Source organism: Mustela putorius, unplaced genomic scaffold (genome assembly GCF_011764305.1).
Source record: "Mustela putorius furo isolate JIRA1106 unplaced genomic scaffold, ASM1176430v1.1 tig00003845_pilon_pilon_pilon, whole genome shotgun sequence".
NCBI lineage: Eukaryota > Metazoa > Chordata > Mammalia > Carnivora > Mustelidae > Mustela > Mustela putorius.
This window is the reverse complement of record NW_025421998.1, coordinates 85,696,770-85,722,198: the sequence shown is the minus strand read 5'-3', so window position 1 is coordinate 85,722,198 and position 25,429 is coordinate 85,696,770. Positions and strand designations below refer to the sequence as shown.

Genomic DNA, 25,429 nt, shown 5'->3' with positions numbered 1-25,429 from the left:
GCTCTCTGCTCGGCAGGGAGCCTACTTCCCTCTCTCTCTCTCTCTCTCTCTCTCTCTGCCTGCCTCTCTGCCTACTTGTGATTTCTCTCTCTCTCTCTGTCAAATAAATAAATAAATAAATAAAATTAAAACAACAACAACAAAACATTCTGATGAGGGAGTGAGGGAGAAGGGTGCAATTACTATCTTAAAGTATTTAGGGGGTTTTCATTCATGCTATAATTACTTCCTACCAGCACAGATGATTCCAAATTAAAAGCAGTGTTTTCTCATTAGGTCTCAAAATATGTGTGCCCAATCACAATGAAAATGGCTTTAATTTAAACTTAAAAACAGATTTTAAAAGTGTAAGAATGAAATTTAAAAGAAATTAAAAATCCACTATCCTGATATAACCACCACCACCATTTTGGTACTAATTCAGTTTAAGACTCTATGCACAAACTCACACAGACACATTCTTTACATAAGTGGAATATCATATATGCTATTTTTAATGAGCATAACGATTTAAGTAATTGATTTTGTTTTCTCTTTTTCTTTCCTCATCTCTTACTCTCACCAATGCTAACAATCAGATATGTGTCCTTTCCTATCTTTATCTGGGCTCACTGCATCAAATACAATTATACATATATAGCCACATGTAGACCTACCTAGCTACATACATACATACTGGTGAGAGAGAGTTGTTATTCAGGTAACAACAATAGGATCTTATTGTAGATGTTTCTCTGTATTATGCTTTTCCCACTTTACAGTAGAAATCCCTCCAAGTTAACTAGTAGATCATTTTATTTAAATGCTTAACAATATCCCACGAAAAATGCATTCTAGCCTTCCCCTACAGATAGGTATTCTTTTTCTCCCCAGAACTACATTATGCAAGAATTGCTGTATTAAATAATTATGTACATTTAACATACTTATCCTCTTATTTCTAAGAGGCAGAGTCCTGGGAAGGACTGAGTAGGACAAAGGTACTCTCAATATCAATGGCCCTTGCCAGGTATTAATCAAAAAGATTGTAATAATTCTAATTTTTAATTTCAGATTTCAGAATGTATAGGTACCCTTCTTCCCAAATCCCTGCAGCAATGAGTGTTATTGTTTGTTGAAGTATCTCTAGAAGTTAGACATTTTAAACAATCTCTTGGCTGAAAAAGAAAAAAAATAAAACCTTGAGATGGTGGTTTTTTAAAAGATTTTATTTATTTGACACAGAGAGATCACAAGTAGGTAGAGAGGCAAGCAGAGAGAGAGAGAGAGAAAGAGAGGAGGAAGCAGGCTCCCTGCCGAGCAGAGAGCCCGATGCGGGACTCAATCCCAGGATCCCTGAGATCATGACCTGAGCTGAAGGCAAAGGCCTAACCCACTGAGCCACCCAGGTACCCCAAACCTTGGTATGATTTTTTTAAAAAGGAAATATCTGAAGATACAGAATACCTGAGTGCACAGAGGCAAACTCTGGTGGGAAGTACATGCTCACAGAAAGAAGGGGAGCCAAAACTCTGTGAAGCAGGTCCTCACTCCAAAGCTTTTAATATGGCGCTAAGTGCACTAGCAGAGTAGACACACCAGAAGCAGCAGGAAAGTAAAAGTTGGGAAACCATGGAAGTGGAAGACAGTTGGTATATTAAAATACTCCAGAGAAACAGAACAGAAATAGGATATATAGAAAGATATATAAGATAGATATATAAGAGATTTATTGTGGAAATTGGCTCACATAATTATGGAGGCTGAGAAACCCCACCATATGCAATCTACAAGCTGGAGAACCAGGAAAGTGAATGCCTCCCAGGCAAGCCTTGAGATAACTGCAGTCTGGCCAACACCTTGACTGCGACCTCAAGGACACCCTGAGCTAGAACCACCCGGCTAAGCCGCTTGTCAGATCCCTGACCCTCAGTAACAGAATGAAATAATAAATGTTTGTTTTTTACTGCTAAGTTTGGGGTAATTTATCACACATCAACAGATAATACAGCATCCAAGGCCAAAATAAATATTAACAGTTCCATTTATTAAGTAGTTAGGTCTAAAAACCTTAGTAAGTATTTATGTACTGACAACTTAGTAGCCATTTGAAAAAAACAATAGACATAAATTAAAAGAAAAATACTTGTATTTCATTCCTAGATAAATATAATTACTTACTAATGTGATATGTGTGCCTGCCTGCTAGGACACTGCATAACAATTCAAACATCTAAATTAGACTCAAATCTAATTCCTAACCACACTGATTTTCTAAATTAATACTTATTTTTCTTTTTCTTTTTTTTTTTAATCATAGCAAACACAAAATTCCCAGCTTTGTTATGACACCACTGAAAGGGAAATATGGAAATTAGTAAAACAGAATGCTACTTTTTCAAGGATCTTACAATCTAATGAGAAAAACATACACTAACAACGAACCATAACACAAAGTAGAATGAAAGGAGTCCTATGACTCTATGATAGATACAAAACAAGTATTTCTGCTATCAAAAAAAAAAAAGATTTGATGTTAATTAGTAATAGAGTAATATTTCCCTTTACCCAGCACCTTCAGAAAAAAACTTCCACATAATACAAAATTTAGAAATCCAGAAATAAAACACTTAAGGAGTACACTATAACCTTAAAGCCTTATTTTTACGAATGAAGAAACACAATTCTAGGAGGTGAACTCTCTGACCCTAGTTTCCATAGAGTCCATGGCAGACGATTTACAACAGTATGTGACAGAGACAGAAGGCATATGAAACGTTAAGAGAAAATATAAAAGCAAAACTCTCCTACCTTTTCTTCCTTGTCAAATACCCAGTCAGAAGAGAAAAGAGAGGCAACATTCATCTTTTGTATTTGCTTACGTATTAGCAAAAGGCTTAAAAATGTATAATATGATCTCACGTTCTTCAAAGTGCCTTTACAGTCAGCTTTCCTCACCTGGGCAACCACCACCTAGTCAAAAGCTTCAGGATTATTGCCAGGATTACTGCAATAGCACTTTTCACCTCTTAACACATTATTTATTTTGCATATTGTCTCTCTCTTCAAAAAATAAGCTCTATGAGGCCAGAAATATGATTGTGTCCTACTTATATCTCACTGATTTTCCTTAGTCGAATACCTAGAAGAGAGTCCGAGATACAGCAGCCATTAAATTTGTACATAATGAACTGAATGAATGAAAGTTACAGACAAAAAGGTGAGAAGGTACTGCAGGCATAATTTCTGGTCCCTTGTGTACCAAACCTTCTCTCAGACAGTAGAACACTAATCCAGGGACTGCAATGAAGGAATTATGATAGATATGATTAACATTCCAGTCAGTTCATTTTTTTTTAAGATTTTATTTATTTATTTGACAGAGAATAGGCAAAGGCAGGCAGAGAGAGAGGGAAGCAGGCTCCCTGCTGAGCAGAGAGCCTGATGTGTGGCTCCATCCCAGGACCCTGAGACCATGACCTGAGCCAAAGGCAAAGGCCTAAACCACTGAGCCACCCAGGTGCCCCAATCTTTTATTTCTTTAAATACAGTTATGTTAATTCTTAATTCTGGTATTTTTTAGTACTTTTAATTCCTATACCTAACATTTTTGCAGGTTTCTGCTATACTTCCTTCCTACTTCTTACTAAAGGTACCTTGTACGTTTGCTTATCTTTGTGTTTGTGAGTAATGATTTATGGAGACTACCTGAAGCCTCAGGAAAAGGTAACTATCTCCAGATAGGATCTGCACCTGCTTCTATTGAGAAGCTTAAAAGAGTGCTATACATCCAGAACCACCTAAAACTAAAATCACACAGTAAGGTCTCCTGAATAGCCAAGTATTAAGAATCTGATTACCAAATATAAATAAGCAACAATACACGGCTGAAACCTCTCAAGGATGGGTTTTCTTCCCTTTCTCCTTTAGTAATTTGCCAATGCAACTCTTCCCACAGTAACCCCAGAGGTAGGGATTCATTCTGTTTTATAATTATGCTGAGAATGAATCAATTTCAGGTCTAGCTTTCATAAACTTTTTGTGGGCATCTTTTAAAAATTCAGCCCTTTTAGTAATTTTCAGAATATGTTTCGGAAGAAAAGAAAGGAGGAGGGCTGGAATTAGTATTATAGACCTAGCTCACATTCACTAGGAGAACAAGAGTACTTGCTACATATCTACATATTAAAACTATACCCATTCCATCTCATATGGCAGTTTCTCACAAAACTAAGTAAACCAGAATCTTCTTTTTTTTTTTTTTTTAAGATTTTATTTATTTATTTGACAGACAGAGATCACAAGTAGGCAGAGAGGCAGGCAGAGAGAGAGAGGGAGAGGAGGAAGCAGGCTCCCTGCTGAGCAGAGAGCCCGATGCGGGACTCGATCCCAGGACCCTGAGCTCATGACCTGAGCCGAAGGCAGCGGCTCAACCCACTGAGCCACCCAGGCGCCCTCACAAAACTAAGTAAAAACTGAAATTACTCTTATATTTTTCTAGCAAGACTGTTGTTCTTTGAGACTGGCTACACGGAACTCCAGTTACATATGACTTATAATTACAGTGAAGAAAAACAGATTCATGTTACCTAATTCCATGAAACTTAGTCTCTTTTAAATCATAAAAACTTCAAGTAACTTCTACTCTTGCACTTACCACACTGCATATTAATTGGTTTAAGGTATTTCTTGGCTCATTAAGAGGAAAGACAATAGTTCACTGCTACAACGTTTGGTACCTCATGGGTGCTTACTAAGTAAGTTTTGAATGAATAAGCAAATAAATACGTAAAAACACATTAAATACTACTGCCTTCAAAATACTGTTCCACAACAAATAAAGATAACGTCACAGTAAAGAGGTTACCACAGTTTCACTAATAATAAAAAAGCTATATAAAATTCATTGGCAAAACATAAAAACAACTGAGTAAAAACAAACACACACCAAATTTGAGGGCTCAATTTAAGTAAAATGAAAATGTGAATAAGAAAAGCATGATTAAAAACACAATGCATTCAACCTCAGGGTACAGTGGGTGGGGGTCAGGCACCAAAAACATACACAATGTAAGCCCACCATCATATGCAAAAAGGCTTGAATATAAACAGGAAGATGCAAATAAAAAGCATAGTGAGTTATAATCAAAGATCTAACAGACTGGTAAAACCTAAAAATGAGCCATAGAAGTGAAGGGGAGAATGCAATGCACAGTAACTTTCATAAGCTGTCAGTGAGAGTAAATCATATAGCCATTTTGTAAAAAAGTTTTGCATTATCTGAACATACATATATCCTATGATCTAACAACTGTGCTCCAAGGCATATATCCTAAAGAAAATCTTGTACATGTGTACCAGGAGACAACAACATACAGAATTGTTCATAGCAGCCTAGTCATAATGGCAAAAAAGGATAAAAAACTGAAAAGCCTGTATCAACTACAAAATGGATAAACACATTTTGGCATGCTAATATACTGGAATACTATACAGTAGTGAAAATTAAGAAGGTACAATTATATGTAAAGCAAAAAAAAGCACATCAAGATTTAAAATGAGTGATTCAATTTAGGTTTACATAAAGTCAAAGCTTAAATCTTAAATAAAACCTAAATCAGAACACATGTATAAACATACATATATAATACAGTAAGAAAATGCTTAACAAAGCATGAAATTATAGTTACTGGGGAGGAGTCAGAGGACAAATATAAGATGGAGCTCACAAGAGGTTTCAAAAGGTCATGGATGTCTTATATTTCTAAAGAAAGTTAATGAATAAATAGATATTATTCCTTATACATACATAAAAAATATGAATATATATTCTTTGGATGTATACTTTACACTAGAACATTTACTTGTTTAAAGATTTTATTTATTTCTTTGAGAGAGAGTGAGCAAGCACGTGTACACACGCACATGTGCTGTGGGAGAAGAAGGGAAGAGAGAGAGAGAGGCAGACTCCCTGCTTAGCATAGAGCCCGACTCGGCTTGATCTCAAGATCCTGACTGAGATCATGACCTGAACCAAAACCAAGAGTCAGACACTTAACTGACTGAGCCACCCAGGTGCCCCTGCAATAGAACATTTAAATACCACGTGATCCAAAAAAGGAATGCATATATACATATTTATATATGCATTGATATATGTAAAAGGAAAAATAAGTGTAGAGGTTAGGCTTCCAAAAATTACACTAGAATAAAAAAGTAGGTTTTACTTACCCATCTGCTTTACCTATCAGAGCACTCATTTCCTCAAGGAGATGGACATAATAAGTTTCAATGCTTAAAGTATATAACTGAAAGAATGACTATTTTTAAATTGAAATGACCTCAGACACTACTTGTCAAGGAAAGTTACTTAGTTCATGGTCTTGACATCACCTAAATATACCACTTTAATAAAATAACAAACTATATCAAGTTTATTTTCCCTAAAAGGCAGTCATTGAGTTACTGAGTCAAAGTTCAACTTACTAACATTTCCTTAAACATTTACAAAATGACTGGAGTCTAAATACAATAGAAGTCATTACCTCTGCTCATACTGGCACTCAGATCAGTTACTGCTCAAAACAGCAATGGCACCATAACCAGTTCTTTCCATTAACATTTTCCTCAAAAGGTATCAAGAAACTTAATGTTGCATCATTAGTAATGTGGAAAAAATACATATTACATTTTAAAGCTCCAGCAGAAAGGGGAACCTGGGTGGTTCGGTCAGTTAAGCACCCAGTTCTTAAATCATCTCACGTCAGGATCTCAGGATTGTGAAACTGAGCCCTGCAAGGCACTTTGTGTTTAGCACAGAATCTGCTTGAGATTCTCTCTCTCTCTCTCTCTCCCTCTGCTCACGAGCTCTCTCTCTCTCTCCCTCTGCTCACGAGCCCTCTCTCTCTAAAATAAATAAAATCTTTAAAAATAAAGAAATGTTCCAGCAGACAGAAGTAAAAAGTCTGTATTTCATCAAATTCCACACTGCATTTGACTACGAAATAAAAACTCTTCCAACACTTAAATAAACAAAAAAAAGGAAATAATAATCTATCTCACAATTTCAAAGACTGAATAAGTTATTAATGAATTCCACATAACTGATGTCAATTAAGTGCCTATTCTAAATAGTATCAGGAGCTACCTTCTTACCTGGGGAGGATAGTTGCTCTCTGAAGACCACCTTGAAGATTGGTCATTTGGTTTATCCACTAAAATGTTTCTGAAATAAAGAAAAGAAAATTATACAAATAATTAAAATATAAGTGAATATGAATATGCAAAAAGAGGAATAATCTACCAGATGCTGAAATTATCAAAAAGTTATATAATGTCTGGAACTTGAACAAAAAGAGACAATTAAACAGAATAAGAAACAGAAAAATTCTAGTATATCTAAGATCTAAAAAATATGATAAAGGCAGCATTTCAAACAATGGAGAAAAGCAAGAAAAGATATACTTCTACTTAATACCCAAGTGCCAAATTGAACAGGTGTGTTTAGAAATTTAAGGTAAGAAAATAAAATAAAATACCTAAGAATAAATAAATTCCACTTATACTTATTAGATATATTATTATATTGCACACAATGATATTGTTATATACTACATATAGGTATGTTATATTATGTATTATATGCAACATCATGTATGTATATGTATATGCATACAATCAATCTTTGGATCAAGAAGCTTTTAAAAAAAAAAAAAAGATTTATTTATTTGGGAGAAAGAAAGAGCATGGGTGAGAGCAGGGACAGAGAGAGAGAGTGAAACTTTAGCAGACTCCACATTGAACATGGAGCCTGACACAGGGCTTAATCTCACAACACTAAGAGATCATGACCTGAGCCTAAACCAAGAGTCAGATGCTTAACAGACTGTCACCCAGGAGCCCCTAGATTAAGAAGTCTTTAAAGCACAAGGTCAAAAGCAGAACTGTGGGTGAAAAAAGGAAGTGATATAAGTAACTTTGGAAGATGGTGCTTTCACCAGAAACCATAAGGCTAAAGAAAAATGGAACCACATATAAAAACTGTACTGTATTTGGTAAAGTTGTTTTTCACAGAGATACTGGTTAATTCTCAATCAGTTCACATGTATACTGGGGTTTAACAAATAAATAGATGGCAGATAGTGGAATTAAGCTTCTCACTTCAGTGTGGAAAGTTATAGAAAAGCAAAGGGAGTAAGGTTAGAATGAGCCCTGTGGACTGGACATCACTTGAACTAATGTTTAGTTTAATATGGACACAGATAAAAAGATATGAAAATAATTACAGATATGTATGTGCATGCATGCACAAACAACACACAAATAGTATTTGTTAGTTCTGTTCACTAAGTGGGACTAGAAGTGGTGACACCCCAGCAGCAGTGAACACACCCAGCACCCAGGTCTTGGTTTCTACCCAGCATCCCCTAAGAAAAGAAAACAGGGATTCTAGGGGAAATTGCTGGTTCTAGGACTGGAGCAGGTAATTCAAAAGATAAGCCTGGAGCACAGATTAAGAAATGAGAGAGATAAATTCATTTGCCTAAATATACATACACCTAAGAAGTGCTTAAACTATTATTATCTTCAACATACAGATTAAGAAATGAGAGAGAGAAATTAACTTGCCTAAATATACATACACCTTAGAAGTGAGGATTTTACTCTGAGGCAGTCTGACTCCAAAGCCAATGCTCTTAATTACTACACTATACAGCCTGAGAATTATTTCCACTTCTTGGAACTTAACCTAAAAAATAATCCAGGGCATGTAAATCATCCACATTCATCACAGCACAGTTTGTAGTAACAAATTGCAAGCAACCATATTCTGTCACAGTCAGGAATTAATTAGACAAATTATTAGATACTTGTGTTACAGAATACCCTGTACTCATGTTCTATAATCTAACTTTAAATGTAATTGAAAATTGTTCACTACACAGTAACTGAAGAGAAAAAAGTAGTTTAGAGTATATTTACGATGAATCATTGTTGTAAGTAATAATATTCATGCATGGAGAGAAAGACAAAGAGCATATACTAAATTGTCAATGCCACTTTCAATGAGATAATTTTTTGCCCTTTTGTACATTTCTAGCTTTCTAAAATTAACACATTTTAAAATTAACAAATTTTCATAATCAGTAGAAAAGGCGGATTTCGCAAAGATTTTATTTATTTATTTATTTGTTTATTTATATAGCAGGGGAAGGGGGAGAGGGAGAGAAAATCTCAAGTAGACGCCGTGCTGAGCAACAGAACCCAACACAGGGCTCAATCTCACAATCCTGAGATCATGACGTGAGCTGAAAACAAAAGCTGGACGCTCGACCAACTGAGCCACCCAGGTGCCTCAAAGAAGTGTTTTAAGAATGAATTACAGGGGAGGTGCCTGGGTGGCTCAGTGGGTTTAAAGCCTCTGCCTTCCGCTCAGGTCCTGATCCCAGCCTCCAGGGATCCTCTCTCTCTATCTGCCTCTCTGCCTACTTGTGATCTCTGTCAATAATAAATAAGGGCGCCTGGGTGGCTCAGTTGGTTAAGCAACTGCCTTCTGCTCAGGTCATGATCCTGGTCGGGATCGAGTCCCACATGTGGCTCCCAGCTCCATTGGGAGTCTGCTTCTCCCTTTGACCTTCTCCCCTCTCATGCTCTCTCTCACTGTCCCTCTCTCAAATAAATAAATAAAATCTTAAAAAAAAAAAAAAAAAAGAATGAATTACAGGGCACATGGGTGGCTCAGTGAGTTAAGCCTATGCCTTTGGCTCAGGTCATGATCTCAGGGTCCTGGGATTGAGTCCCACATCGGGCACTATGCTTGGTGGGGAGCGTGCTTCCTCCTCTCTCTCTCTGCCTGCCTCTCTGCCTACTTGTGATCTCTCTCTGTCAAATAAATGAATAAAATCTTTAAAAAAAAATTACAAAACACAAAATGAAGACAACCCTACATGAAAATACCATAATTAAAAGCTAAAGCTAAAAAGCTAGGATTTTTAAAAAAATCACTTTGACATGAATGTTATAAAGCATGAAAGAAAATCTCACAAATTTAAACTATGATACAGTGGGACCACAAAAATCATTCATGTTAACAAATGACATGAGGGAGCTAACCAGTCATAATGTGAAAAGTGAGCAGATGGACCACTACATGCAAAGTCAAGGGGGCAAACAGTTGCAATATGTTGTGGTCTTGTGAATTTTGACATGCTTATTAAACAACCTTCTGGAGATTCAACAGTTGGGTATCTGAAGCTAAAATTCAGGGAAATGCCAGAACCAAAAAACATGTATCTTTAGGGATACCAGTACAACATAGCTAAAATATTTAAAAAGTCATGACACTGATTGGGATGACCTAAGGAATGAAATGGAGCTAGTAAGCTCTTGGGGGGAGGGGGGTGTCTCAATCATTTTGGGGGTCTATATAAGAAAAGTTGAGAAAAGGAGACTAAAAAGGGACAAAGATGAAGAAAACAGAAACCCAGGAAGTATGTATGCCAAGTGAAAATACTTTAAGGAAAGAAGTGAAAGACCATGTAAAATGTTTCTGAGAAAACAGGGACTGGGGGGTATTCATTCTCATATGCCTAACTCCAAGGCTAAATGCTGCTACACACAAAATGCTTAATAAATATTTAATAATGATATAAACAAACAGGTAGCACTACAAAGAAAAAAATTAAAGTAGATACATCAAAGCATAAGATATATTACTTGTACTTATTACCTATACCTTAAAGCTTATACTAAACTGAAATAAAAATAAATGAGAAACTAGGCACCTGGCTGGCTCAGTCAGTAGAGCGTGCAACTTGATCTTGGGGTTGTGAGTTTAAGCCCTATGTTGATTAGAGAGATTACTTTAAAAAAGTATTTTTTAAATAAACAAATGAGAACTAAAATATAAACCAGAAAAAAAGTGAGGTTAGCCTGAGGGGATCTGGATAGATGGATGCTTGAAGATATTCCTGATAACCTCCAGTCCCAGCACTAGGTCAACTATTAGGTACCTCTCCTGAGCTCAGCAGGTGAAAGACACCAGAATCAGAAGTTTTAGAACCACGACAAAAGCTTGGCCATAGGAAAACCAAGAGATCCACAGACAGTTCTCTCCCATAAAAAAGGTATCAACAGCATGAGCATTTCTGGGACAATCTGCAAGTCTCCCTGGCCTACAAAGAGCTTTAGAAAGAGCTAACCTGGTAGACTTGGTTCCCTTTACCACTGAAGCTGAGACTGTACTTGCCCTCTTAGCTGAGGATATCCAGATACTGAGAGGATCTCCTGGTAACCCACAGAGAACCAACAACATAGAAAAAGACCTCCAGCCTACCCACTATCTGAGGTATGGCAAGTTTTACCCAAAGAGTACACAATATACAATAGTTTGTATAGGAGTATAAATGCACCAAAAAAGCCAAGAAAACATAAAAAAGAAGAGCGAGAAAAATCACGTTATCGGTTTTTATAAACCCTTCAAGTCCCTATAATTAAAAACAGTACGGAATGGCATAGGTACAGACCTAGCTCAGAGGGAAAAAAAAAAACCCTAGAAATTGAGCCCAGTATAGACTAGAACTTACTATTTGATTAAGGGGATATTTTATTTCAGTGGGAAATAATAGTTATTAGTTAAATGATGTTTATACAACTGAATTATCTGTTGGGAGAAAACAAGTTAACTCTTATATGAAATTAATCCCAGCTGGGGCGCTTGGGGGCTCGGTGGGTTAAGCCTCTGCCTTTGGCCCAGGCTCCTGGGATGGAGCCCCGAGTCGGGCTCTCTGCTCGGCAGGGAGCCTGCCCCCCCAACCCTGCCTGCCTCTCTGCCTACTTGTGGTCTCTCTCTCTCTCAAATAAATATATATATATATATATATATATAACTTAAAAAATAAAAAAAAAAGAAATTAATCCCAGTTAATAATTTAAATATACATATATATATATATATATATAAATATTAGGAAAAGTATTTAGGGGCTAATAGAGACAACCAAAAGTGTTGGAAAGATCTTTTTGCCAAGAAATACAGAAGATGTAAAAGATAGCTATTAGATTATAAAAAACTTTTGATAACTTTTGAATTATGTGAAACACCTTAAAGAAAAACCAGAAACAATAGAAAAAAAATGCTTACAACTATTGTTTCACATTGAAAATAAGACAAATACAATGAAAAGTAAGCAGAATGCATGTTATTGAAATCATTAAGATAGCCAATAAACAGTTACAAAAATTTCTCTAAATCCCTGTATTTTGTTTGCAGGGAAAAAAATTAAGAATAAGATTTTCACCCATCAAATTGGTTAAATTAGATCCCTACAATCAGGAAATCAGGTAGAAAAGATGGACATGGAAAGTCAATGTGCAGCATCTATTAGACTTTTAATGTACAGGGGCGCCTGGGTGGCTCAGTTGGTTGGGTGTCCAACTCCTGGTTTTCGCTCAGGTCATGCTCTTGGGGTTGTGAGACTGAACCCTAAATGAGCTCCATGCCTGATGCGGAGTCAGCTTGGGATCTCATTCTCCCTCTCCCTTAGCCCCTTCCCCCGCTCTCTTTCTCTCTCTCTCTCGGGGGGGGGGAAAAAAAAACCTTCTAAAAACCCACAAACTTTCAGGATGCCTGGGTGGCTCAATGGGTTAAAGCCTCTGCCTTCAGCTCAGGTCATGATCCCAGGGTCCTGGGATGGAGCCCCACATCGGGCTCTCTGCTCAGTGGGGAGCCTGCTTCCTGCCCCCCCCACCTGCCTCTCTGCCTCCTTGTGATCTCTGTCTAATAAATAAATGAAATCTTTAAAAAAAAAATGAAAAACTTTAAAAACCCCACAAATTTTCAATGTACATATTCTTTTGTTTAGCACTCTCATGTCAGAATCCATCCCATAAAAATGAAATCATCAGGGGCGCCTGGGTGGCTCAGTGGGTTAAAGCCTCTGCCTTAGGCTTAGGTCATGATCTCAGGGTCCTGGGATGGAGCCCCACGTCGGGCTCTCTGCTCAGCAGGGAGCCTGCTTCTCTTCCTTTCTCTCTGCCTGCCTCTCTGCCTACTTGTGATCTCTGTCTGTCAAATGAATAAATATTTGTATTTATTTTTATATATTTTTAAAGATATTTATAAATATCTTTTTTAAAAAATGAAATCATCACTACATAAGGAAATACATAGAAAGACTAGTATATATAAGTCTGTTTAATGCATTTTTTATAGCGCTAGAGAAAAGATTAAATAAATTATAGAACATATAAACCATGGAACATCATACTGCTATTAAAGAATATTTCAGTTCTATGTCAGCTAACTTGGAGAAATTTCTGCAAGTTATTTCTGTAACATACAAAGTAGCACGTACGATTCTATTGTTATTTAAAAGACCTATTATTTATATCTCTATATATAATTTATAAGCATGTATAGTATGATCCAATTCATATCAAATAATATAAAGCAAGCACAAATATAATAACCCTAAGATGAAGCACAAGTATTTTTCAGGGATTTTACTAATTTTCTATTTGTCATATTGTTCAGATTTTTGTAATAAAATTATTTATATAAACAGTAAAAATAATTATCATAAAAATATTACAGTTGAGATGGTGACAAACATTCCTTATTTGTGGCAAACTGACTACATTAAGATCAGATGATCAAAATCAGGCTCAACTTTTCTTTCTTTTTAGAGACAAAGGAGATGCAGAAGCAAACAGTAAGAGCTTATTGGCTCTTAAAAAAATTTTTTTAAGATTTTATTTATTTATTTGACAGAGAGAGAGTGATTACAAGTAGGCAGAGAGGCAGGCAGAGAGAGGGGGGGAAGCAGGCTCCCCGCTGAGCAGAGAGCCTACTGTGGGGCTCGATCCCAGGACCCTGAGATCATGACCTGAGCTGAAGGCAGAGGCTTAACCAACTAAACCACCCAGGTGCCCCTGGCTCTTAAAATTTTTAAGAAAGAGATCATCTCCCAAAGCTTTAAGTTGATTGTAGATTGTTTCTAATTCTCCCTCCCAGATGTTCCTTTAAGGCAGATGAGAAACTAGTTCAGGGCAGTGACTATTAATTAATAAGAGCCCTTCACCTACAATAACAGAGCCACTATGGACGAATTCTATAAAACATGTTCTTTTTCACTATCTTTCCTGGTGTACTTTCCAAAGACCTTATAACACCCATCACCACTACTGATATAATAATAGTCTTCCTTCTTCGAATTCTCAGGACTAAGCAAGAGACATTGACCTCTCAGAGTACACACGTCAGGCACAATACCAGTTCTCTATCTCTGGTTTCTAAAAGGGGAACTATCCCATCTACAGCCTCTGCTGAAAAGATAGTGATGTTTTACACCTGTGACTTTCCCTAACAACTATTAAAGACAGCTAATCTAGACTGGCTAGTGACCAATGATAGGAAATGGCGATGGGCCAGTAAGAAAAGTTTAAGACAAAAAAAAAAAAAAGAAGTATAGGTAAACAGAACCACTGAAGCAGCAAAAAGATATACAGAGTAAGAATGAGAGGGAGAAGAGAAAGAATAACCTAGTTAGTAGTAAGATAAGAACGTAGCAGACATAAAAAAGAAATGACTCCAGGTAGCAACAACATGGCTTAAGTTCCAGTTACCAGGAGGCTCTGTTTCTGCCAACCAAAGAAATGCATGACCCAACACCCTTCTAGATATTTAATGACCAGTTTTCACATTCTGACTATTGTCCAAAAAAATAAACGACAAGCAAAGAAAAAAAGTTACAGAAGACCCAATTCAGTATAGAAACTATACGACTCAAATAATAAAATTAATCTACTAAGGGAAGGTACCTGCCATTCTAAAATATATTTAAAATATAAAATGCAAATAATAACTGAGAACTGGTCAAGAGGAGCTGTTAAGGAAGATAGGTTGAGGACTAAAATGATTTCCCATTTTGACCAGTTTTTCTAAAATGTGCATTTTAATTTTAAAATACACATTTTCATTCCTACCAATGCAGGATGAAAACAAAAGACAATAAAAATGAACCACATTGGGCGCCTGGGTGGCTCAGTGGGTTAAGCCGCTGTCTTCGGCTCAGGTCATGATCTCAGGGTCCTGGGATCGAGTCCCACATCGGGCTCTCTGCTCAGCAGGGAGCCTGCTTCCTCTTCTCTCTCTGCCTGCCTCTCTGCCTACTTGTGTTCTCTGTCAAATAAATAAATAAAATCTTTAAAAAAAAAAATGAACCACATTAAGCTTCTTAGACACAGGATACAAAGACAAAGCTGTAACTGAATTCTTCACTTAGGACTATAGAAATTTACAGTGAAACACATGGACAAATGAAATATGAAATACAATGTTAGCTTTTCCAAGTTATGTCTCTATTTTGCCTATTTTTAAATGTACTAAATATATACTGCCAAATAACATCAGAAACAATCTATTAAAATTCATCATGAGAAGATAATTTACCAGACATTTTGAGTTCAAGTAAGCAAATTAAAAATCTTTTTTTGATTAAATATGCTCAAACCCTAAGCCTACTTGGCAATACCTTTTAAATCATTGCTCTTAAGAACACTTAAAATAAATATAAAAAGCAGCACTTGGGCAAAAAAATGGAACATTTAACATTTTTTTTCTGCTAATGGATGCTCAGGATACTTATCAGTAAGTCCAGTCGAATTTAAATTGAGTTTTAGATACTCAAAAGCTACCTCTAATTTTGATGTGAAAAGGTCAGTCAAGCAGAGTATTTAGGAATTCAAGTCTGGAATATTTCCCTTTTTGTAGTTAAAAAAACACCATACTAAAACCTGTGCCTCCTTTTGTTAAATGATGTGATAAAATGGAGCTAAAGATTAAAACTTTGACTAGGAATCACAAGATTATGGAGGTTGGCCACTAACTGGTTGGGTTAAACTTGTCACATAATCTCTCGGGGTTTTAATTCCTTCATCTTCAGTGCAAAGGGAAAGGTTAAATTCCTTGGTCTCAAGTTTCTTCTGGCTCTAATCAGAGCAGATGCATTGCACAATTCTAGAAACCACCACTCATGAGACCATGCTAACACTCTACAATCCTAAGAAAAGCCTTTTACATCCTTTATTCAAGGTATCATGCATAATCCTCTTCCTACATACCAGTAACAACACACAGCCCACTGATTGTAACAGAGCTTCCATTATGTGTGAACACTACTGGGGTACCACCATAATGGTATAAGAATGGGTACCTGGGGCCAAAAACATTAAGTTCTATTTTTTAATAAACAATAAATGGAGGTAGCATAAAACTTAAGAGACAAAAAATTATTCAATAAAAAAGTAATTCAAATGCAAAAATAGAAATCAACTAAAATCAATTTTGAATATCCACAGCTATAGAGCTAAAGAGCATACAATGAAAATTATAGCTTCTCCAAAAACCACTTATATCTGTACCTACTGTAGAGGTTTTACCCCTTCCCAAATACTTCCCAGTTTTCACACAGAACCGTAGTAGAGAGGGGGCCTGCTATAAACTGAAGTTACTTAATTCAACAAACATTTACTGAGTTCTATATGCCAAACATATGCTAGGAATACAGTGACGTAAGATAAGACAGGATCCCCAATTGTGATGCTAATGTTCAAATAAGAAGCACCTGAGGGGCGCCTGGGTGGCTCAGTGGGTTAAGCTGCTGCCTTCGGCTCAGGTCATGATCTCGGGATCCTGGGATCGAGTCCCTTATCGGGCTCTCTGCTCAGCAGGGAGCCTGCTTCCCTTCCTCTCTCTCTGCCTGCCTCTCCAACTACTTGTGATTTCTCTCTGTCAAATAAATAAATAAAATCTTTAAAAAAAAAAAAAAAAAAAGAAGTGCCTGAAAATAAACAGAGTTGTAAACAAGATGATTATAAACTATAAAAAGCATTATAAAAAAAAACAAACAAGGGGGCGCCTGGGTGGCTCAGTGGGTTAAGCCGCTGCCTTCGATTCAGGTCATGATCTCAGGGTCCTGGGATCGAGTCCCGCATCGGGCTCTCTGCTCAGCAGGGAGCCTGCTTCCGTCTCTCTCTCTCTGCCTGCCTCTCCAACTACTTGTGATTTCTCTCTGTCAAATAAATAAATAAAATCTTAAAAAAAAAAAAAAAAAACAAGGAACTGACATAGAGCAGGGGAGTTCTTTAACTTGGGGTGGTTAAAAAAAAAAAAAAACTCTGAAAAAGTGCTAACTATTCTAATTTAAAGGTCTACGCACCTCATGTGCACTTGCTCCCTCTTGCCCTCTCTTCTCTCAAAAATAAATAAGCAAATTTTTCAAAAAAAAAGAGGAACCAACAAGTTTAAAATTCTAGCAAGAGAAAATAATCTGACCAAAGAAATCTGAGAACTGGATGAAGTCAGATAATGTTCTCATAGGCTCCAAGATGAGATAAATGCAAAAAAAAAAAAAAAAAGGCAGGCAATCTGTAAGGGGCTGAAAAACATTAAAAAAAAAATGGTGATTCTAGATTATAAGAGGATTTCAGAACTATCCCACAAACATTCTCTCACTTCTAGAAGAACAGAGACCGACTCTGAAATGAAACTACAGAGAAGAGAGAACTAATTAATAAGCAAAGCATAAAAATTGTCAACCCCAGGAGAGAGAAGATTCAGATTCTTCGTGGGCAGAGATCTAAGTCACATAGACCTCAAAAGTACAACAGAAAATACATTTAAAGGTGACTCTTCAAGAATTCATAGTTTCCAGGCTCTTGGAAAACACAGTTATAAAGGCAAAAAGTTCCAAAGCCCAAATTTCTTTAAATAGTTCACAAAGCTCAAAAACCACATCCCTTCTGCCTATAGAAGTTCTTCCTTCTAAAACTACCGGAAAACCAAACCTGTTTAAACACTAGGAATTAAAATAAAAGCCTACAATAATATATTTTAGGAAAAATATCAAATGTGAAACAAATAATACTCTAACAGATAATAAAAATGTGAGAAAAATGTAACCACAAAAAAGATAAACATGACTATTATTTCAACATAACCTAACAGAAATTTTAAAAATAGTTGAAGTTTAATAAGGAACAATAAGTCAAAATTACAACAGCTCAGAAATATTATGACTAGAAAATAGGAAGCACTATTATGACTTTCCAATGAAAACCCAAAATCAGAAGAAAGAAATGATAAAGATTAGAGGAGGAGCAAACAAAACAAACCAAAAGAAAAAACAACAACAATAAAAAAGGTCAATGAAACTAGGAGCTGGTTCTTTGAAAAAGTCAACAAAATTTATAAACCTTTAGCCAGACTCATCAGACAAAAAGAGGACACAAATAAAATCAGAAATAAAAGAGGAAAAATAACTGACACATGAGAAATACAAAGGACTGTAAGAGAGCATTATGAAAATTATATGCTAACAAACTGGACAACCCAGAAGAAATAGATAAATTCTTACAAACGTATAATCTCATGAACAAATTATCAGCAATGAAATTGAATCAGTAATCAAAAAATTCCCAATAGGGCACCTGGGTGGCACAGTCAGTTGAGCAGCCAACTCTTGATTTTGGCTCCAGTCATGATCTCAGGGTTGTGAGACTGAGCCCTGGGTGGGTGCATAGGGTTCTGAGCTCATCACTGAGTGTCCTTGTCACTCTCCCTCCTCCTCTGTCCCTTCCCGGATCTCCACAGCTCAGGCCAGCACTTTCTCTCCCTCCCTCTCAAATAAATAAATAAAGTCTTAAAAATACCCCCACACAATAAAATAGACTCCCTCTCCCCTCCCCGCTTAAAAAAAAAAAAAAAAAGCCTAATAAAGAAAAAACAGATTAGAAAGTGAGTAAACATAATGAAACAGATACAAAAGGAAGGAACAGTAAGTAGGTGATTCAATCAGTATATAATTGGAACCAGACAGGTATTTCAAACTGTGCTGCAAGCAAATCTTCCTAAAATAAGACCTGAATCTACACACTGAAAGAAAGCGCTATATTAGGGAAATTCAACCCAGTATATTTCTAATACAAATTACTAGACTTAAATTTTTTTTTCTTAAGTTATTTACACATCCAGGTAAAAAGACCAAGTTACTTAAAAGAAAAAGAAGACTGTAGTATTGGGGCACCTGGATGACTCAGTTGGATAAGCATCTGATTTCAGCTTGGGTCGTGCATGATCTCGGGGTCCTGGGATGGAGGCCAACACCCAGGCTCCCCACTCAGCAAAGAGTCTGCTTCTCCCTCTCCCTCTGCTCCTCCCTCTGCTGGTGCGCTCGTGCAGAATAAAATTATACTGTCAAGAAACTTCACAACAGCTGTTTTATACTCAGATAAAATGAAACAAAAATTTTAAGACATCAAAGCACAAATGTGTGTTGTAACTAGAACTGTCCTTTAAGTTTAAAGGCACAGATTAGCTAACATGTAAAAAAGTTCCTTGAATCCTTCCTAAGAAACCTACTAAAGATCAAACTAGATGTATCCAAGAGATAACTCGAAAATCTTCAGGATAGACTGGTCATTTGAACTAAAGACACTTTACTATACAACTAAAATCAACCGGGAAGAGAAGACTGACATAACAGTATGTAAAAATGTTCTCTAACAAAGTAAAAAGGATAGCTCTGTCCAAAAATGGGAGAAAAATAAAAAAGATCATCACTTAAAATTAGATGCTGGGAGAGAGAGAAGAGGAGGTCCCCAGCTAAACTTCCTCAAGGAGTTTTAAGAAAATTATATTAGAGGCACCTGGGTGGCTCAGTTGGTTAAGCCGTTAGGCATCTGACTTCAGCTCAGGTCCTGATCTCAGGGTCCTAGGATCAAGCCCCATGCCAGGTTCCTCACTTAGCAAGGAGTCTGCTTCTCCCCCTCTGTTTCCCTGTGTCCCTCCACCTGCTCAACCTCTCTCCTCAAATAAATAAAATCTTAAAACAACAACAACAACCAAGAAACAGAACAAGAATGATACATTAAAGAGACTGAATTGAAGGGAACAAAAAAACAACAAAAACAAGAACAAAAACAAAACAATAAAAAAGCACAACCATCCTAAATGCCAAATCAAACTTATTTTAATAAAAGACCAAAGAAAAAAGCTGGCCTTTTTTGTGTGTACACATGTACAGATTTTGTGTATACATATGTGTATGCATAAAATATGCCACAAAACCTTAGGGTAGAACTGAGATCAAACACCTATGAACACTGACCCCAGTAGACACAGAAAGTCAAGAGAGAAATTTCCATGCAAGAAAGCTAAGAATGCAACCATCAAAAAACAATTAAGTATAGATGGCTTTAGAAGGAAATCTATCAAAACACTGAAAAAGAACAGACCCAATATAACCTATTCAAGAACACAGTAAAGAGATAAAAGCATGTCTTAATGAAGCTAGCATAAAGACTGACATCAAACCTGATAACGACCACTAACAGAAACATACAGTAAATTATGAACTTCAGTTATAATGATATAAAAAATCTCTTATGAAAATCCTATAAAAAGTGCTAGAAAATAAAAAACTACAGCATTAAAAATCAAAACCTAGTATGCGTTATTCCAAAAATGTAAGGGTGCTTCATTATTAGGTCCCCCATAATATAATATCATAATAATAAATCTAAAAAAAGATTATATTATCATTTCCACAGATGCCTCAAAAAAGTATTTGATAAAATTCAACACTCAATTATGATAAAAGCACTCAATCTTACAAAAATTACATATATACCTTTAACTTGATTTTATGTATATATAAAACATAGAAACAAAAGCTAGCACTTTTTAAACATTTACATACTAGAAACATTTCTGCCAACATCAAGGACAAAGGCGCCCTTTATCACAACTATTAACCTTATAATGAAGGTATCTGCCAATGTAATTTTAATAGGGAAAGCAAAGGGACTTCCAGATTCAGCCCCAAAATACAAAACCTGTAAAAACTGTTTATCACTTCCAACTAGACAAGACAAAAGCGGTGAACTAAAAATAGAAAAGGACTTTTCTTAGATCCTTCAAAGAGCTGAAGTTACTGAGGAAACCACAACCATGTAATCTGGAGAGAGAGGTAAAGACAGAATCACAGGTAAAATCAGTTTACCCAGAGCAGAAGCCACTGGAGACAATAACTGATAGGAATAATTAAAATGTCACTTGGACAAATCTTGGGAGACTAAATGTGGACTACCTTAAGAGTTAGAACCTACTGGAGGCACGGTCTTAGGGTTTAAGCAGGGAAAAAGCAAAATCTTTTAAAAATATTCCCAGGATTTTCTTCATAACAGAAGCCAGGCTTTTTTTTTTTTTTCTTTTAAAGATTTTATTTATTTATTTGACAGACAGAGATCACAAGGAGGCAGAGAGACAGGCAGAGAGAGAGGAGGAAGCAGGCTCCCTGCTGAGCAGAGAGCCCGATGCGGGGCTCGATCCCAGGACCCTGGGATCATGACCTGAGCCGAAGGCAGAGGCTTTAACCCACTGAGCCACCCAGGCACCCCAGAAGCCAGGCTTCTAAATGCAACTACTTTACCAAACACTTACCCTATCTAGGCAATTAGATAACCATAGCTCTCTCCAGTCTTCCTTTCTCATATAAGGGGAAGGGGGGAAAGGCTAAGAAACATCTTGAAAATAAGAGTCTAGGGACTCAGTCCCAGTTAAAACTGGGATTTAATAGTAAGATTAGAGAACTGTTCCCCAACCTCACTTAATCATCACAACAGGAGCAATGTATAGCAGCATAAGTTACAACTGAGAGAGATACAGGACACTACTCCATTAAAGTATTTTTTGGGAACTCAAACAAAAGCAAAAACAAAACAAAAAACTAAAACAAAACAAAAAAAAAAGGTGGAGAGGGAAACAACACTAAATGAAAATGATGCTTCTGGCACTCAGAGTTACAATAAACATAAGAGAGCGCAAATTCTAATCTGAAGAACACAAAATCTCAAACTAGAAAGCCTAATTACCACAGTTTCCATTACACAATATATTCTAGCTGGCTTCGAACAAAAAACTAAAAAGCATGGCAATGGGCAAGAAAAGTCTTTCTTTTTTAATTTTTTAAAAAGATTTTATTTATTTATTTTAGGGAGATTAGGGGGAGGGGCACACAGGGAGAGGGAGAGAATCTCAAGCAGGCTCTGCACTGATTGTGGAGCCTGACTTGGGGACTGATCTCATGAGATCACGACCTGAGCAAAAATCAAGAAGCAGACACTTAACCAATTAAACCACCCAGACATGCCAACTTGCTTTCTCTCTCTCTCTCTCTTTTTGAATCTATTTGTCAGAGAGAAAGCAAGAGCACTAGCAGGGGGAGTGCCAGGCCGAGGGAGAAGCAGACTCTCCACTGATCAAGGAGCCTGACATGGGACTTGATCCCAGGACCATGGGATCATGACCTGAGCCAAAAGCAGACATTTAATTGACCTGGGTGGCTCAGATGGTTAATCTTCTGACTCCTAATTTTGGCTCAGATCATAATCTCAGAGTTATGAGACTGATTCCCCAAGTCAGGGTCCTCACTGGGGGCAGAGCCTGCTTAAAATGCTCTCTTTCTCTCTCTCTGCCCCTCTCCCCTCTCTAATACAAATTAGTTAATTAAGTTTTTAAAAAAGAAAGACAAACGAAGCATCAGAATCAGGTTCAAACATGACACAAATTTTGGAATTACTGAACAGAGAACTTTAAAATAACCACAATTAATATCTTAAGGAAAAAACAGACAACATGCAAGGTAGATGCATAATGTACTAAGAAAAGAATAAGTGAGCTTAAAGATATGTCAGCAGAAAGTTCCCAAACTGAAAAAGGAAATAAAAATTTAAAGGAAAAGAATATCAAAGAACTGTGAGAAAATTACAAAAGCTACAACATTTGCTTAATAGCAATAACAGGAAAAGAGAACAAAGAGTAGAAGAAATATCTGAAGTAAGTAAGAATGACTGGAAAATTTCCAAAACTAATGACAGACACCAAACCACGTATACAGGAAGCAGAGAGAAAACCAAGTAGGATACATAAAACAAACAAGCCAAAAAACAAACAAAAACCAAAAACCTATATGGATGAATTATTGTAGTCAAACTGCCATAAACCAAAGAAAAAAAGAAAATCACCTTGAATGAAACCTGTGGGGAAAACTCCTTACCTATTCAAGAACAAGGATAATTAGTTTGAGCTTCAGAAAAGAGTAGAATGAAATACATCTAAGCAATGAAAGAATAAAACCAAAAACCCCAAATTCTATCCCCAGAAAAACTATCCTTTAAAAGTGAAGGAAAAATAAATACTTCCTGAAACAAAACCTGAGGAAATCTGTCACCAGTAGGTCTGCCTTGCATAAAACTGAAAAGAAGTTCTTTGAAGTAAAATGATATGTGTCAGAAACTTTCATCTAAATAAAAAGGGTCAGAGGATGATTAAATGAGGATAAAATAAAAAACTGTACTTCTTATTCTTAACTGAATAAACTGTTCAAAGTAATAATGACAACAATGTATCTGGTGATTATAGCGTATGAAAAAGAGAAATGAATGAGAACAATGTTATAAGGGATGGAAGGGAAGAATTAGAAATACTTTGGTATAAAGTACCTAAACTACCTGTGAAACACTATACTGTCATTTAAAACTAGATTTGATTAGCTGCAAATGTGTACTGCAAACTCTGGGACAACCACTTAAAATATATTTAAAAGAAGTATAATAGATACACTAAGAGAAAAGAAAAAGAAATCACACTGACCAATCATTTCAAACAGAGACGGCAGGAAAACAGGAGGAATTAAGAAAAGAACCAAAGAAAATGTGGAATAAGTATAAAATAGACACAAATATAGTAGATATCAATCAAGCTGTATCAATAACTGATTTAAATATAAATGGTCTAAATAAACCAACTATAAGACACAGAGTTTAAAAAAAAAAAAAAAAAAGAAGACCCAAATACACTGTCTACAAAAAAGCCACCATAAATCAAAGGACACCATAGATGAAATAGATGAACAGTAAAGACACAGAGAAAGCTGTAACATGCTTTCAAAAAAAAAAAAAAAAGCTAGAGTCACTATATTAACGCTTGAAAAAAGAATAAGAAAAATTCTCACACATAAGGCAGGGTATTAAATAATGAAAAAAGTTTCAATTTTCCAAGAAGATAGAACAATCTTTAATGTGTCAGAACCCCAAAAAAGAGTGTCAAAATACTTGAGGGAAACACTGACAAAATGGCAAAAAAGAAACAGACAAATCCAATATTATAATTAAGAAATCAACATCCCCCTATCAGTAACTAACAAATCCAGGAGGCAGAAACTCAATAGATACAGTTGAATTGAAGAGTACATTCAGTCAACTGGATCTAATGAACATTCACTGAACATTTTATACAATCCAACAGAATACACATTTTCCAGTCACCAAGATAAACATAAAACACATATTAACAGATGTACAATAGAAAATCATACAAAGAATGCTCTCAGACCACAATGGGATTAAATCAGAAATCCGTGACAAAAGAAAGGTGGGAAGTCCTAAAATATTTGGAGTAAACAACACACTTCTAAAATAATATGTGGGTCAAGTATCAATATAAATTTTTAAATATAATGAACTAAATAAAAATAAAAACAAATCATCAAAGTTTGTGTGATGAAGCCAAAGCAAAACTTAGGATAGTTATGGCACTGAAGGCACCTATTAGAGAAAGATGTAAAATCCAGCACCCAAGCTTCCACCCTTGGCAACCACAGAAAGAAGAGCAATTTATGGGTAAAGCAAGCAGAGAAGGTAAATAATAATAAAAGGCAAAAAAAGGTACATAAGCCAGCCTGAAAAAAATGCAAAGGCATACCATGTCCCTACATACACTCATCATCATTAAGATTAGATTCTCTACATTAATTTATATGTAGATTCTCTACGTTAATTTATAAAGTTAGTTACACTCAAAAATAAGAACAAGTATTTTCTTGAAACTAGACACTAAAGGTGATATAATTCACATAGGTAATAAAATTTCCATAAAAAACTAAACCAGCTCAAAAACACCAAAAAAAAAAAAAAAAAGCAAGAGAGCAATAAGGGAGAACTAGACCCTACCAGTTGTTAAAGTAAACTATGAAGTCTCTATGATTAACACAGTGGGGGATTTATAAATGAACAGAGATTTGGAAACAAAATAGAAATTACTGAAATAAGAATTTATAAAACTTAATAAATGATCAAGGTAGCATCACAAAACAGTACAGGAAAACATGAAATTTATCATAAATGATGTTGCAACAATGGCATAGCTATTTAGAAACAACATTAATTACATTTGTACCTCACACTCTTTACCACGTTAAATCCCAAGTGGATTAGAAAACTAAATATAAAAACATATTAAGTACTAGAGGAAAACATATAAAATGCTTTACATCTAAACAATGAGAATACACTCTTTAAATATAATTCAAAATCCAGAGGAAAAAAGGAA

At 35.9% G+C, this 25,429-nt stretch overlaps 1 protein-coding gene across 2 annotated transcripts in view; it reads right to left on the bottom strand.

Annotated features, from left to right (window-relative positions):
• Nucleotides 1-25,429, bottom strand: part of MKLN1 (muskelin 1) — a 173,115-nt gene that overhangs the window by 122,136 nt on the left and 25,550 nt on the right. For both annotated transcript variants that reach the window (XM_045062993.1, XM_004741739.3), the window contains exon 2: nucleotides 7,135-7,204. In XM_045062993.1, the coding sequence (XP_044918928.1) occupies nucleotides 7,135-7,204 (70 nt within the window). The remainder of the gene's footprint in view (nucleotides 1-7,134; nucleotides 7,205-25,429) is intronic.